This window comes from Helicoverpa zea, chromosome 14 (genome assembly GCF_022581195.2).
Source record: "Helicoverpa zea isolate HzStark_Cry1AcR chromosome 14, ilHelZeax1.1, whole genome shotgun sequence".
NCBI classification, from domain to species: Eukaryota; Metazoa; Arthropoda; class Insecta; order Lepidoptera; family Noctuidae; genus Helicoverpa; species Helicoverpa zea.
Window position 1 is genome coordinate 5,317,990 of NC_061465.1, and position 17,106 is coordinate 5,335,095.

Here is a 17,106-nt window from a genome sequence, read left to right on the forward strand (position 1 = left end):
TTGGAAGAAAATAGGAGTTTCGAACGTCACTAGCAAACGCGTTGCGCAGACAAGCCACTAAAATGTCGAAAGAAAGTGAACGCAATATGCGGCGACAGCAGCAAGCTGCCAGTTCGGCTCTGGCAGTATGCTCAGATGCCTTTGCCTTGACGCCCGCATAAAACGTGGGACGCGGATGGCGCGCGAACTTTAATTTTCCACCAGTGAAATACCGTAACTAAATCTAAACAATAATGTTTCTGACTGAAAGTGAGGCTAAATATTAAGAACAAACAAAGTTTAAGTTTTATTTGTAAACGAGATTAAGTGACTTGGATAAAATGAATTTGTCAGGCGAAGCTAGCAGTGGGCCGCGTATTCTCACAGCTCGTCACATAAGCGCAGACAAATCTTTACCAGAATCGAACAATGCAATTAATACAACGCTTTTGTGCCATAGCTATAGCCAGCATCCCGACTTTGCGTCCTACTTCTCAGGTAATTTAACAATCATTAATTGTAATTAAACCGACTTAAGATAACGTAGATTTTTTAAAGTTTTTTTTCTCAGTAAAATTAAATAGCCCCCTCATGCTTACAGACATGCTGAAATGTAAAAATATATAATACTATCCCTTTTATTTTAAGCTAATTAGAAATAAACCTAAATGAGAATCTTACAAGTTTGTTTGATTCATGTCTAGACGTAAGTATTTTTCGATCTAAGTACCTATTAGACATATCCAAAAATTATTGAATAGTTACCTACCTTAATTGAATATCTATTTTATGTTCCTACACCCAACTACCTATATCCTATAAAATCTACCCTGCATTTATTCCTTGTTAGTAAGATAATGCAGATATTGTCACAAAGCTTTGTAAAAGTTTAAAAGGTTTTTTTTTATTTGTTTAAATGATATATTCAATTATTATGCCATGTAAAAATATTCTTATTTGTTTTTAAGAGGTATACGGTCAAATAATTATTAAATCTTACCTTCCTGTTTTATTAAATTATTTTGAATGTATCTCATGAAAGGACTGATAAAAGCAATATCCTTGAAGATATGATGAAACAAAAGAAAGTATATTTCCCCCACGAAATATATTTATTAATATTCATTAAATTCTAACCTGAAAGAAAAAGCGTAAAGTAAAGAAAAAGCAGTTAACATTAATATTCTGGAAGTTTAAATATATGTACCCGTAGGTACCTATTTTACATTGGTAGGTAGGTACATCTGAAAATTTCAATGATTCATTATTCTGAACATCAGTTACTATCATCCGATATCTGTTAGGAATCAATATTAGTTTGGTTATTCTTATCAGCTTATCTCAGCAAAACAACTAAATATGGTAACATCAACACAATGAAGGTCTGCGTTACAGGACTTCATTAAAGTAGTAAGTAAGTTCTACTTAAGTAGTCCTATGTAAATTCAAAACTCATCCGTACAAAAGACTTTTAAGAGTAACGCCTGAATTCGGATCAATGAACCCGTTTATAAATAAAGTTATTTACACATAGGTACTTAAATACCTACGAACTATATTTATAAACTTGCAATTACCTTCTAATACTAAAATTCTATGTTAACAGAAGACTGTCTGTATTACCACGTTGAATGGCTAAGCATACATCCCATGTCCGAAGAACAGCCAGTATTAAAGTTGTTTTGTTTGTTGAGTTAAAAAAGATGAAGGACATAACATCTTAGGATTTTCCAATCAAAGGTTTATCAGAATATGTATACAGTCTGACTTTAACACCATTTGACTTTTATTGTGAAATCGTGTATAAAAAAACATAAATTAATAGATCGAGTGAATCAAAAACTGAATGTGCGGTCAGCAAGAAAAGTCCACTTACGCAAAAATGACTAAAATCTCCGAAAAGCTCATAAGTAACGTTGTCACGACAAGTAACTTGCTCATTAGATATTTTCAAAAGAACACAGGTCTTCCAATTTTAAAATATTCATTGTGTTAACAAATCTTTCGTTACTGACAATACCTATTAAAATAATTAAGTATAAATTAAAAAATGGCAGTGGTCATACTTCCTGACTTGCAAAGGGTTGACTTAAGTTCAAGGGAATTCAAGCTTGACATTTACGAGATGTATATATGTATAGTCCCGAGTTTAATGTTTCACTGCAAAACTTGCTCAACAAGATGCTTTCGAGAACATGCAAGAGTCAGCAGACCTATCATTATCCACGTCTATTTAAGTACAAAGAGTAAATTAATCGAACGTAATCGAAAAACAATAATCGATTAAGTATTTTGACTCCGAAAGAACATCATAAAGGAACTAAACACCAATAATAGCGGATACAGCTAAAGCTTCAAGACATAATATTAGGTACAATAATAAATAATATTTCCAAACATTATAATAGCATAATAAATCTAGTACAACACGGACGACATTGCGTGTTGTACCTAGTGCAATATAAATTACGGTTGCAATATATAGGTACGCAGATAATGATACTCTATTAAAAATAAGCTGCGAAGGTACTTGACTCATGCAGTGTACGCTGCTTTTAGAATGGCGTAAAGTTGCCGGTGCAAAATCCAAACGTGATTAAGCTCTGTTAGTGACTGGCATTACAATCAAAGGCTGCATAGTGCAGGCACTGTTTAAATATTCCGTGGTGCAGGCTTTGTACTGAACGCATACATAATAAATCGCATTAGAGTTCTTCTGTTGCTAAGTACTTTACAAATTCCAGCGAATAGTCAGTATTCAGTATTACACTCACTTCTCCGAGTTTTCCAATTTTCGCAAAATTAATTAACACATTTTAAAGCTCTCAATTTATACTTGGGGATTAACAAATAAAAACTTAAGAAAAGAGGTTGGCTAGTGCCGGCTTTTTATTTAAATTAAGACACACCATTAACATCACATTATTCAGATTTAATTTTGGTTAAAATTATAAGCTATTACCAAGTAATGGTGATAGAAACTATAAATAAAAGGCTTTGAAAGAGTCCATCGCTTGCTTAGAATAACTACACGAGTAACACGAGGTTTTCTTTTTCCTCTTCACTTGCCACAACACGTAGGTACTTATAACACGCGTAATAACTTTCCATTCAAGTGATGATGGCGGAAATTAATCTCATGGCTATTGCTCCCTGAAGTGCTGCACTATTTACTATCGAGCAACATCATTATGCCATAACTTTTCTACAAAATATATGTGTGTAATTTTATGGTCTGTTTGGGGCGCAATTCTACGTAACACACAAGCACATTAGGCATATTATAGTTATCGGCACGAATCTTGAGCTCCGACCTTTACCTGCGCAGAAGTAATTTATTGGGTCCCTTTTGTGGTATGAGTGCGACGCGGGGGCGAGCTAAAGCGGTGATTGGCCCGCAGTGCATCGCGTCATAGCCGTCACTCGGGATTGGTTCTTTGCTAATAAATCACTTCTGCGCGGATGTAGGTCAGAGCTCAAGATTCGCGCCGATAACTATAAATAATCGATGCCACAAGGATCATGTCCCCATTATGGTTACAATGATGGGGTTTCACCTGAGGATTCTACTTATATGACATCTGGATAAAAAGGTGTTCTATAAGGTCTTCCTCAGGCAAAGCGATTTCCGTACAATTATGTTACAATTTTGTTTTATCCTTAAAGAAAACAGACAAAATCATATTTGCATTTATAACATTGGTAAAGATTATCTAGTTTTGTTTGATAATTCCAGTAGTTTATGGGCTAGATGTGAAAGGTGCGTAGAATGTGTTGCCTAAGCCATGGCATGGCTACATATGAAAACTTGCATAAGATGCATACACTTACTCGTAATGTTGCGTGCCTCTGATTTCTCATGCATACGTAAAAGATCTAAGATAGTTTCAAAGCGTCGAGTCAAAATTAGTGACTAGTATGAGATGAACTATGAGATGAGAAAAACTATGTCCTACAAGCGAACGAATGCAATTTAGAATTTTATCATCGCGTGCTCCTTTTAATTACTTTTCTACAATAACTCACATCTTATTTTTATTCATAAATATAATGCGTATCTAATTATTGCTTCAACCTCAGATATTAATTAAGATTCTTCTCGTTAATTATGTTCCACTGTCATAGTTATTTCCTTCATAGATCCACGTGCCTTGCCCAATTAGACCAATTGTGGTGTTAATTGAGACATGACCAATGCCGAATTAAAAGCAGCACGCACACCCAGTTGAAACATCCCATGTTTCGAGATATTGGAATGAATCTATTGATGGCTTTTAAACAGTAAAAAAGCGATACTTCTTCTTCTTTTAAATAATCCAATTTCCAAGGATCTCTTTAGAAGATTAGTTCAGTCAACAGTAAAACCACTTTTGGCAGACCGTAGAACATAATGAAACTTTGCATCAGAATTAATTGGGAATATTTTTTTATCAAATTACAGTATTTACCTTACATGAGGGAGTAACCCTAAGTCACGAGTTAGCACGTGAAGCTATGAATGAAATTAATTACAGCTATTATGAACTACAAATGAACATGGCGATAGTATAATAATCAAAATGAAATATGGAAGATTAATTCGTTGAAACAATTGAATAACCTAATTGTGTCTCTTCCCAGGGGTATAGTTTCATGAATTCCTAGACTTGTGTAATTGGTACTAACATTTACTGACGCTACCGTGTCATATTATTATGACTTTAGAAAATTGGTTTTATTTCGCTCATAGACAGTATTCCACCGGAACCTAAAATTTTTGGTTAGATTTTTCTGTAGCAAGCCAGTATGATAGATTTCATAAATCAATTTTAGTTTAGTTCCAAATGAATCGCAATGTTCTGTCGTAAATTATTACTCAACTGTACAACATATATTCGTGTTAAATGAAATGAAAGTATGTAGGCATTACGCATTACGTATTGTGGATTATACGCCTTCAACCCGTTCATGCGTAAACCTAATTTTACGTTTTTTAGTATTTCTCTAGTTGCATGACACATTGACCTTTGTTTTTGGGCACACCCCATGATAAATATTATTTTTGTTAATGATACGGTTGTTGACATGAAATTCAGGGCAGTGAACATGGTGTGATCAAATTAATTGTAAGCACCATTTTTACGCGAAATAAATAGATCAAAATTTCCACATGTGCATCGCTCGAAGGGTTAATAAACTTTGAATTTTGGAAACAGGTATCAGTTCTCCATTAACCTACATTTTATTTTGAAATAAATTAAGAAAAGTGTGATAGCAATTACGTTATTTTTTTATCTCAGGTTCCCAAATGTACGTAAGAAAGTACCATGTACGTATGAACGTCATGCTGTATGTAAACTGCCAAGCGAAAAATTTGCTTACCTAAGTGGTTTTGCATATTAATAAGTAGATAATGTAAATAGTCGAATAGATTTTGTTTATTGAATTATGGAAATCATATTTAGGCAAATTCCTTTCATTTTAGTTAATTATTATGTCTGTAATCTAAATGGCAATTATTTATTCTTGAATTATGAAAAGGAATCTAAATACTCGGGTTAAAATAAAGTACCTTCATGTAATAGTTTGTATGTAAGTAGCTTAATATTCTGTTCAGTGAAATGAAGACTATTATTTGCTAAACATAGAGTAAATAAAATGGAAAGTTTGGAACATGTTTATCTACTTACGTCAATATTGTGCTCGAATTTGTAATTAACTATTTAAATAACATTCTATTACTGGCGATAAATTAACTTAGGTACCTACCTGTAATGTTATGTGTTTAAGGTAACATATTTTTAGTTGGTCACATTACGTTACGGCAGTTTTCAGAAAGAAGTAAGAACTGAAAACTCATGGGCATGTGTGTTGGGCAAATACTCTTTTGAACATTTTCAATACTAGTTCTTATAAAAAGAGTCGCTACGTTGCTATTTTTTTTGTTCTGCCTATATATTAATACCAAGAATTGAAAAATATATCTCACGACTACCACCAGTCTATTTAATACGCTATTATATAGTTTATGCTCTTGTGGAAGATTTTTTCCTTTTTTAGCCCATTACTGACTCTGCACTGGAACAAGTCTGGTTATAAATAGCTTTTGACAACGCAGTCACGTTTTCTGAGCCTATATTTGTTAAGCTTAAGGCGACGGATGGGTATCATATGAAATAATTCTTTGATAGAACTTACGTTGTTTGTATAGTCTTTATGAAAATATATGTCTTCGTTTTATTTGATGTGCCAGTTTCATTTGGCAAGATCTTTGTTTGGTTGACGTAAATGAATCGGTTTAAATAATACGTAGATTGATCAAAATTATGTTGTTTTGTTTGAGTGATAGTGTCATTAATGTAAAAATATTGCTGGCTAGCTGTAAAATATTTTTTATTCAATGTCAATCATCAAAGGGACTAGGAACAGGGCAAGGCGAAGACGAAATAAATTATGAAAAATGCAACACTGGTTGTATTACACCTTTTCAAACAAGAAAAAATATAATTAGAAAAATATATAAATATTTTTTTTTTCGATAATAATACTATTTTTTTTACAGCTCTCCACGGATACGCCTGGGTACTCTGGGCCTGCAGTCTAGTGGTGCTTCTCGCAATATGCGCTCTCTACGTAATCACTCTGCGGTCGGCGCTCAGGCACTGGCGCGACAAAATCTCACACGTAGCCGTCTTATTAAGTATTTATCCTGTAAGTGCTCATTTCTTGTTCATTGTCCTACTAGAAATAGATATTCACACCTCGTCATATAGTTTAGCTTTATCAAGGTGTATGTAGATGCAACCGTCATTCCCGCAGTCTTACTTGGAAACCCTTATATTCTAGCGCACAAAAAGTGGCTGCTAGTTTTTGTTACAAAATTGGAATTTATTGCTACGCATATTTGTATTTATCGACTTGTATAAATGGAGACCGGCCTGTGTACTAGGCCTCACCGGAAACAATCGGTGGCAGCATAACATTTTTTTGTTTAGCCTTGAAGGGCATGGATGCAGGAATTATTTCGAGTAACACGTTCATTCTGCAAGAATGGCTTCTAGCCTGTATGTAAGAAGGTGCATAATCCCCTTTTGGTACGATCGAGATTGGTAATAGAGGTCGTGGGGAGTCTTATAGGGTTGCCAAAGGGGGAGGTTTTTAGTTAACGATCTAACTGATCTGCTGCCTTTGGGGCATAGTAAAGCTATGACTTCTCGTGAACGCCGAGCATTAGCTACCAAACATCTTTGACTCGTGAATCATATCTCTGATTCGACATTCTATTAGTCAAAGGTCTTACAAGACGTGGTTCCGAGTTAAGTTAATTTCAGCAAGTCATTGATACCAATTTTCGAAGTAATTTAAAAACGGCAGGTTTTTCGACAAGTAATTATTATTGTAATGTGTTGGGTTATGTCTGGTCAACTGTGACAGTCGAACTTTTTTTTATTTGTAGTCACAATATCATTCCCAGAAGTTGCCGAATTTCCAGCTCTATGTCAATGTGAATAATGGCTAAGTTATAGTATTATTGGTAAACCATTTTCGATTATTCTGGCTGAATCGTGTTAATATAAAATATGAGGTTAATGTGAACACCAGTTGGCACAAGGCGTTCATAAAAATTGAAAGCTTTTTGTCCTTGTGTTACAAATGCAAATTTTTAAAACACTTTTACTTATTTATTATTCACAAATTATTCTGCATTCAAATTGCCTCATGGAGAGTCGATATTACAAAAATTATTTTTGGCTTTAGTAAAATAAATTAGTAGAATAATACACCTCATCAAAGAAAGGAACTATGTAGCTTTAAACTTATTTCATGAAAGTTGGTATTAATAATAACAAAATGTCTGGTTATCTTTTATCGACTAAAATGCCCAAGTCAGGAAGAGTTTTACAATTTTACTACCAGTAGGTACGGGAGAGTGTTACTGATACGGAAAATGAGTAATAAGCGATAGCACGCACCTTCATTAAGGCTACTCTTAATGAAGAAGTTAAGTGGGTTGACTTATCTCTACCACTCTCGTTAATTAGGGAACTATGGGTTAATTATTCATGAACCCTAAGTAAACTGTCCTTCGATCGACTTGGCAAACATATCAATTTATTTACCATTACACGAAGTCGGTGTAGAAGGTAGTATAGATTTTGAAAGGAAATTGATCTTTTGTTTTGTTAGCTACGCATTTTTTAACTTTGTAATATTTCATGTTAGATTTTTTTTAATCTTGTTTATTACGTAGGTACAATTTCTAAGAAACGTGTGTAATAATGTTAGCTTTAAAATAACTTGACTTCAGATTTTAAAAACTAACGTTACGTTACGAGAACTTTGGGTAAACATAATTTATCGATATTCTGCTGTGCCTAGAACAAATAATAGGTGTTAGAGAAAAACAAGGTCTATCCTCCTTTAACAAAATGTTTGAATAAATCAGTCTCTAGGTAAATATCCTTTGATTTACCTACTTATACGACCTTGCTATAACAATAAATATTGTGTACTTGACCGTTAAAATGTTATACTTGAACTTAATTCAATTTTACTCAGTTTCGAGTTTAAACAGTTTAAGTAGATATGAATAAATTCAATTTCATAAAATTCTGTAAAGAAACATAATTTTTTCAGTTATTAAAACAGTTACGTCTTTGAGTGGGAATGGCAACTCTTACAAGACACAACCGTTATATTTCCAAAAAGTTTTTTATTTCTTGCTTTTCAGTGTCTATTTCCAAAATGAGCCTATGCTCGTTTTACACTTCATACACTTAACGACTGACATTATTTTTCCTTTCTTAACGTTTCCACTGTCAGAGTCAGAGCCGATCAGATGTGGGGTGCAATTGGGAAGTATCAGAACCCTTCGCAAAAAAAATACCTAGTACAAATAGATTAGTAGGTAAATGACGGAGCTATGTGCAAAACAAATATATAAAAAAACCCCACACGCATTTTTGAATTGTCCTTCTTTCAAAAGGCACTTAAATATAGGTACCTATCTGTCTACAGTACCTGTTTTAAACAATGAACACCATTATTATTTATCTATCTATACTTATAATAAATCTGTAGAGAGGTCAATTCTGTACATTGAATATATTTCCAAAATAACTATTAGGGGGTGATTAGTGATCGATACTGATGCCAAAAATGCAATCAGTAAAATTTTTGTCTGTCTGTCTGTCTGTCTGTCTGTCTGTCTGTCTGTCTGTCTGTATGTTCGTTATGGAAACAAAAACTACTGGACGGATTTTAATGAAACTTGGCACAAATATTCTTCATACTCCTGGGCAGGTTATAGGATACTTTCCATCACGCTACGATCAATAGGAGCAGAGCAGTGAAGGTAAATGTTGGGAAAACGGGAGAAGTTACTCCATTTTTTAAGCTTCCGTCGCGTGTGCAGCCTTAATGGTTACAGCTACACAGAAACCATGTACGATGGAAATATTCTTCATAAAATTATGTAAAAAATATCCCATGACAGCATATGTCTATCTTTTATGGTTGACTCACAATAACACGTAAAACTCTCGGTAGCTTAGCAGTTCGGAGCTTTCTGATTATATTTGTCTACTATTTCGTTTATAACACTCACTCACACTAATTAAACATAGTTAACAGTATTATCTATTAATTAAAAAAAGAATGACTTAAATCGGTAAAGAAACACCAAAGTTATACATGAAAAACGGTAATAAGCCACCGCGCGTGAATACTGAATCACGCACGCTATAAGGATCATTTTTGTGCAACGGTCGCCGCGCTCGACGCGACTCGCGGCGCGGTGGCTGCGCGAGCTTCATACAATATTTGGCTGTTGGTGCGATTGATGCGAACAGACGTTCAGAGCGTTCAACCTTATTGCGCGACTTTTAGGTTTTAAATAATTTATTTTTAACTTTCTTTTGTTGTTATTTTATAAAATAGGTTGGTATCTATTAGTTATTTTTGTGTTTAAATATTCGTTCAAATTACAAATTATTAATAGTTTACATTTTATTACTTAAAGTAGCAGTAAGTATGCATAGATTTAGATAATTGGAGGGGCTGGTGTTTATTATTTCTTCCTCTCTTTGCACAAAGTCCGACTCTAACGCGGACGAAGTCGCTGGCAGAAGCTAGTTTCACATAAAGTTATGAGTAAACAGGATTTATTGTATAAGGAAGAAGTACTTATTTACTATATTAAACCTTCATAAACACGTAGTAGTCATGTTCGTAATAATAAATAACGTGATCTAATTAGCTATGTACCAACAGGTTTCAAGGGACTTGTTATATGAGTATTATGGGAATAGATTTCTGATATATTGGGTCATATATCACGAAATCATTCCCATAATAGTCGTATAACAAGTCCCTTGAAATATTAATAATAAATAATTAATACTATTGTGCATATAAAATAGTAATTTCCTTATTCATATAATGGAAGTGTGGTTGCAATGTCTGACTGAATTGAATTAATGGTTGGTAATTGTGGCTATCCATTTTATATCAAAACAACTAATATTAAGGGCAGAAATATCATATAAAGACTTTCCCGCTGTTTTACATGCGTCCCAGGGAACTGCTTTCTGTACCCGGATAAAATATAGCCTAAGTATGTTACTTGTTGATAGTGTAGGATAGCTTCCCAAAAGTGAGGGAATTTTTCAAATCAGTTCAATAGTTTCAGAGCCTTTAGCAATAGTACAAACAAACAAAAAAAATCCTTATCGTTATTTTAGTATAAGCATAGACATATAACTTTAAAATAATGTTAATCGATCCTTGTGGCAAGTAGGGTACGATTTGTTCGCGCGGCCCGTGGGTCATTATTGCGTAAAGTGGTCGTTGTTTTGCAATACTCAAGCGACGAATACCGCTCTCTGATGACCGCCACAGACGAAACACTAACTTTCTTAGAAACGATTTTATTATATCTTACTCAGCTCATAATAGAGGAAAGAGATTACCTGTACTTTTAGGTCAAAATCAAAGTAATTATACTTGCAGGTTCGATTTGTAGGTTGTATTTCAATACTTAAGTAAGCGTATTTTATATATACCTATAGCATTTATAAAACTTGAAAGTCTTTGTCAATGATTCAGAATAAATGGAGTTGGTACGGAACTGCATCATTTTTTAATTATTTCTTTCAACAACAAAGATGTCGGCACTTAATATGCGATATCAGTTAACTCTTGAGAAAAACAAAACAGTAATAATTTTAAGACTGCATGCTATTACGTTTTTATTTATAAAATAAATAGGGTTGTTGGATTTATTAAACTGAAGCGTTTAGATAATGGCATAGGTATAAATAGTTAATTCACACGAAAACAAAGGAATAGGTGTTATTAGAACTATTATGCAACCAAGTTTTTGTACACACCTAAACCTTTAAAATTCATTACTTTAAACTTTAAATTACTTTTAAAATTGCATGACCAACTGATCATGGGAGTAGCAGTAAATGAATAACGGCAGAATTGAAAAAGATAAATCGATAGCGTCAATGATAAATTGTGGAAGGCAGGCATGCTAAGACGCAAAAATAACGTAATTTTCTAAGCCGCAAAAGAGGTTTAGCGTGTTGGCCTCGGCCCCACATTCATCTTCCAAAAAACTGGGACTCTATCGTCCAGTGGTGGTGGAGGATTTAGGTTTTTACATACGAATTTAGGTTTTAGACAATAGCAATAAATACAACTGAGGATATAACTGGGAAGAGACTAGACTTCAATTAACAAAATTAATGTTTATAGCCATGAATGCTAGGCGTGATGTTTCATGAACATTCCAATAATAACAAGACTTGTAACGAAAAGATAATATTTGTCAATTTACATAATAACAGTGACCCCGGAAAAATAACACAGATAGGGGATTCAAATATTCCTGATGAATAGGTATTCCGTATTGCTATGACGTAAATACTGTGATAAAAATAGAAACTTTTCGGCTGTCGAATTGAAGTAGATTTGGAGTAGATAATAGCATACATTTAACCAGTTGAATAACTCACTGATAAGAAAGTGACAAATGGTTGACGCACGCAAGCAAGGAAATTACACCCTGACTTGATTATAGGACACTAGCTTTCGCCAGCGGCTTCGCCCGCGTGGTGTGTTGATAAAAAGTAGCCTATGTGTTAATTCAGGGTATCACCTATCTACATACCAAATTTCAACCAAATCGGTCCAACCGTTTTTGCGTGATTGAATAACAAACATACATCCATACATTCTCACAAACTTTCACATTTATAATATAAGTAGGATTGTAAACCACTTCAGTAGCAGTAACTGTCAGTGCCCTGTAAAACTGTTTGTCAGGCTTTCCTGCTATAACGATTGCCAAAGATATTTAAATGACAGCCTGGACCCACCAATTTAACGTCCCTGTTGAATGATGAAGAATTATTTTTAGATACATAGATAGTAGCTTAACCTTATGATCGATCAACACTTAAGGCTGTAACTTAGCCACGGTTTCGTTACGTAATATAAATGATCGCGTTTCTGTTTACAAATAAGTCAAAAGTAAGCAACTAATGTTTAAGTTAACGGGTGTTGTAGTGCCATCCTCTAGTTACAGTTTTTCCATCATTTTGACATCAATTTTCAAATTCACTTGCTTGTTAAAAGTTTATTGGATATTGAAACCTTAATTGCTTGACAATCACTGTGGTTATGAATTAATGATTTGTGATGCTTTGTCACTTGTACTTGACCGATTTTTAATACTTTAGTAGTTTGCCGTGAGCTGTGGGAAAGACTTGCATAAAGTAATTGTAATTAAGAATACATTCAATTGTTGCTGTTAATGGAGATTAAAAAAAATGAAATAAAAATTGGTTGTCTGTAAAGTCGGTTTACTGACGATAGTTGAACGTGACAACGTCATAAGAAAATACTGATGGAATGGTTGCATTTTTCAAAAGAAAATTTTCATTTTATTTGTTTGATAGATATTTTGTATGGATGTAGAAAAGGAGGTTAATGGAAATCATAATTGAACTGATCAAGTTACATTTATTTGTACGCATAAATACAATTATGTCATTTTTTTTTTTTAAATATATTTTTTTTTATTTTCCTAAGTTCCCTAAGTAATTTCATACTGGCTCAGTGATTTAAAGAAAAAAAATATATTGATTGATTTAATTGAGAAATGGAAATTGGGATGGAATTAGATAATCAAAAGTGTTTCTAATTTAAAATATAGGTTAAATTTTCTGGTTTGACAAGAAAAAAATACTTCGTACCTTGGTACTTTTCTTATTAACATTTTTTACCTCGAATTTAATTTATTCTTTAATTAAATGAAAAACATTTTTTATAAAAAAGAAAAATATATTTTATAAAAATTGGTGTCAATTAAATTGGCCCGAAGTGTTTCGTCGTCCTGACGTACGTCAACCGCAGCTAAGAACCAATCCCGAGAGACGGCTATGACGCGATGCGCTGCGGGCCAATCACCGCTTTACCGCCGCCCCCGCGCTCCCTTCATACCACAAAAGGGACCCAATAAATCACTTCTGCGCAGGTCAGGGCTCGACTTCCGTGCCGGTAACTGTACTTAACTAGCAAACGACAAGTCAGTACATGAACGCGCGATTGATTATTTAAAATGTGTAGGTAGTTATAAAAAGTAATCTCGTAATCGTGATTGCAACTACAATTTGTAGTTAGTAATCAAATTTTTGAACTACTTTTTACAATTATTTAATGTAATTTGCAGTTTTGATTACTAACTACAATATGTAGTTGTAGTTAGTAATCAGTAGTTAGATCTCATTTTGCCCAACACTGGCTATGCTCCATAATTATTTCGATCGAATAGTAAAGTAATTGATTTTTTACCGATCGTGAAATAGTTCTATTACCTTATTATTATAGTTTTGTTATAGCATAACCTACAATCGCTGCACTAGCGGACTGATGCTATTTATTTTAATTATGAAAGCACGAATATTCGACAATATATCACTGAACATATATTTAATATCGAAAGAATCATTACCTTTATCGTCGCAATTATCGTTGCTATAAACAATTTACACCACATTCATTTTTCACTGCACTTCATACTTGACGAAAATATGTAAATATATTATTGAATAGCAGCTGTTTACGCGGACGCATCGCTCACTCAAGTGGGAGAGAGACAGATGTCGAACGCTGCCGAACGCGTAAACCGATTGTGCGATGGAACGCCTCAGAGCGAGGTAACGCCTCAGAGCGAGGTAACGCCTCAGAGCGAGGTAACGCCTCAGAGCGAGGTAACGCCGCATGAGTCATGTTTTTTCGTGCGTGCAGCCGGCTCCATCGATTTATAAGACGTTGTCACGTCAAAACTGTATACAATTTAAAAGAAGTTAAATTCAATAATTATGTATGTAGCTATTTAGGGAAATCGGAAATGAAAAAAAATACTTACATTGAATAAGTTACATCGGTACTTACTAGAGCAACCCAATTAATAAAACTTATTTTAATTCTTTCATAAAATTTTAATTCTTTCATAAAATTAATTAATTAATTTTGATGTTGAGGTTTCAGTTATACGAGTGATTCATGTAGGTAAGTTCTCACACTGTTGACGTAGTTTGGCATTTTATGTTAAGTTATGTAGAAAATTCTGGTATTTTTTTCAGAAAAGAAGTTGTTTTCTTACGTAAACTGTTCATGAAAATCGGATGCCAAATAGTACGTTATTTACGTATGTAGGTAAACTATCGTGGAAATTTAATTTTGGTACACACAAGATGATAAATTACTTGATAACGAATTATGTAATGAAAATTGCTGCAATATTTACGTAAGATTCACGAAATTAAGTTTTTCATCCCAAATTAATTTCTTACGTATGACTCGTCGTTTGTTTTAATTCTATCTAAAATAGTTCTTAACTTTTTCCAGATCGTGGCAGCGACATCGTTCGTCACACTAATAGTGCCGAGATCCAGGGTACCAACCGAAGCGATTGCACAAGAGACAGTCATGATAGCTTTGTACCAGTTATTCTGCTTAATCGTAGCCGAATGCGGTGGCATCGAACAGTTTGTCAGGTCCGTATTCAATTCAGTTTCTAAAAAAACCCACAAAGCCATTTCGCAACCCGGAACTTAGAGGTTCATGATTGATTCACCCGTGCATCGGAGAGCAAGTTAATGTCAGCCCTGCACCTGATCTATGATCGTGTAGGATTGCCGTCTATGGGAATATGATAGGGAAGGAATAGAGAGTGCACCTGTGTCTGCGAAAATATACTTGTACACTAAATGTCCTGCGAAGCTGGCTGATCTCTTTAGTGAGAACAGGGGCCCGATTCTCCTAATTTTACTTAAGCGACCTTCGATTGACGTTCGACTCGATTCGACTGAGATCCAATCCCGACTCGATTACTATTGAAGCGTATGTGGCATTCCGCTATTTTTTCTTTGAAATAAACGTTTTTATTCTTTTCTGTCATTCAATAATGAATCATTTTGTCTGCAAATGTTTTACGATTGCAAAATGATTGCACGGCAAACTACCGTATAGACCAAAATTACCAAAATAGCATACCAATCGCACACCAATCAAATGTCAATCGAATACGATTGGTCTTTTATTAGTAGCAGAATGCCCGATATGGTTAAAACTGTTATTACGATCGTATTGCGATTCGATTACTATTCGATTTTGACATTATTAACTTAGGAGAATCGGGCCCCAGCTGTTAACGTGGTCGACAATCGGCTAGGACGCCATTATTATTCAATCAATCAATAAATACAAAATGAACTTTTGTGTTGTGCGTTGTTTTTTTTTGCATCAAATAAGGAAGCAATTTAATATCTTTAACAATAATAGCTCTGGCATTTGGAAATAGGTTTTGCTATTTCGAGTGCGTGGTTAATAATTTTAATTAAGTAAAGTGTTCTTTTATAAAAAAACTACTCGTATGGTATAAAATCGAAGTTGTTGTAGGCTGATCTGTAATTTAATATTTTTTTAGAGGTATTTACTTTGAGGTATTTTAAAATATTTTGGCCACCATCATCTTCGGTGCGACGCCTGAATACTGGCTGTCATAATAAATTTTCCGATCGCAAACATAAATGTAGATATGGATAGCAAGATTAAATTAATTTATAATTTGTTTCTATTTATAGAAAATATTTGATGAGCTATAAAATTTATTAAGCACTGGCATTTGCAGTTTAGGAGCAATTAGGTATTGTATTCTATCTTTGGAAAACCTGTGTTCGTTGATATTAGAACCTAGCTAGTGTACCTTAGTGATTATAAGGCTTTAGAATAATACATGCTTACCTAGTATACTGATAGATACACATTTATTTATTTAAAGTGGACCTAGGAATAAACTTGCTAACAGACGAAATTTATTCAATCCGTCTAAGCTTAACGGTGTCATTTATGCGTTTATATAGTGATGCTGGCATTCGATTTCTCTTGACTATATCTGTTACGATTTACGCAAGCAGATAACCAAAACTATGCAAAACTACGTACCTATAGCTATAGGCATATATCTATCTCGCGTTATATCAATTTGCATTGATAACGAATAAGAAGCTTAGGTAATTGTTTAATTGGTATAGTAAATAAAGCTTAGTAGATAAGAATTGTGCCGCAGTACACAGAAGAGATTAGTTATGTTACCTATTGCAAAGTTCTTAGGTAACATGAACTCTTGCTTGCATGTAGAGGCGTCCGCTACTTTATCCGCGAAGGTTCGTGTTGAAAGAGGTGAAATTACTGAGTAACCACTCTTGAAGTAAGAGCATACTGCAGACTAAAAGTCGGCCGAGTTGACCCGATTAATGGCTATTTTTTTGTGAGAATTTCGATTGCAATTAAAGTTTTCAGACGGTCTGATACTTACCGGGTTAGTACCTGATCTTTGTAATGTGCGTACTACTATTCATCTTCATATGTGTCCAAACAAACTATCGACCGACTATAAGTTTGCAGTGTGTGGGTCTCAAGAGGATGTGGTTACAAGATAATGTTTACAGAATCTTTACGGTACATCCATGGGAAGATAAATATATTTTTTTGTTTAAATACGTACGCAGTTTTTAAACTCTTTAGCCAGATTTGCTATAGCTTTACACACGTACCTGCGGCTAGTTATTA

At 34.0% G+C, this 17,106-nt stretch overlaps 1 protein-coding gene across 1 annotated transcript in view; it reads left to right on the forward strand.

Annotated features, from left to right (window-relative positions):
- Window positions 1-17,106, forward strand: part of LOC124636611 (organic solute transporter alpha-like protein) — a 22,253-nt gene continuing 5,147 nt past the window's right edge. Inside the window, exons 1-3 of the mRNA XM_047172777.1 lie at window positions 1-477; window positions 6,521-6,669; window positions 14,881-15,029. Coding sequence (XP_047028733.1) covers window positions 321-477; window positions 6,521-6,669; window positions 14,881-15,029 — 455 coding nt within the window. The 5' untranslated portion in view covers window positions 1-320. The remainder of the gene's footprint in view (window positions 478-6,520; window positions 6,670-14,880; window positions 15,030-17,106) is intronic.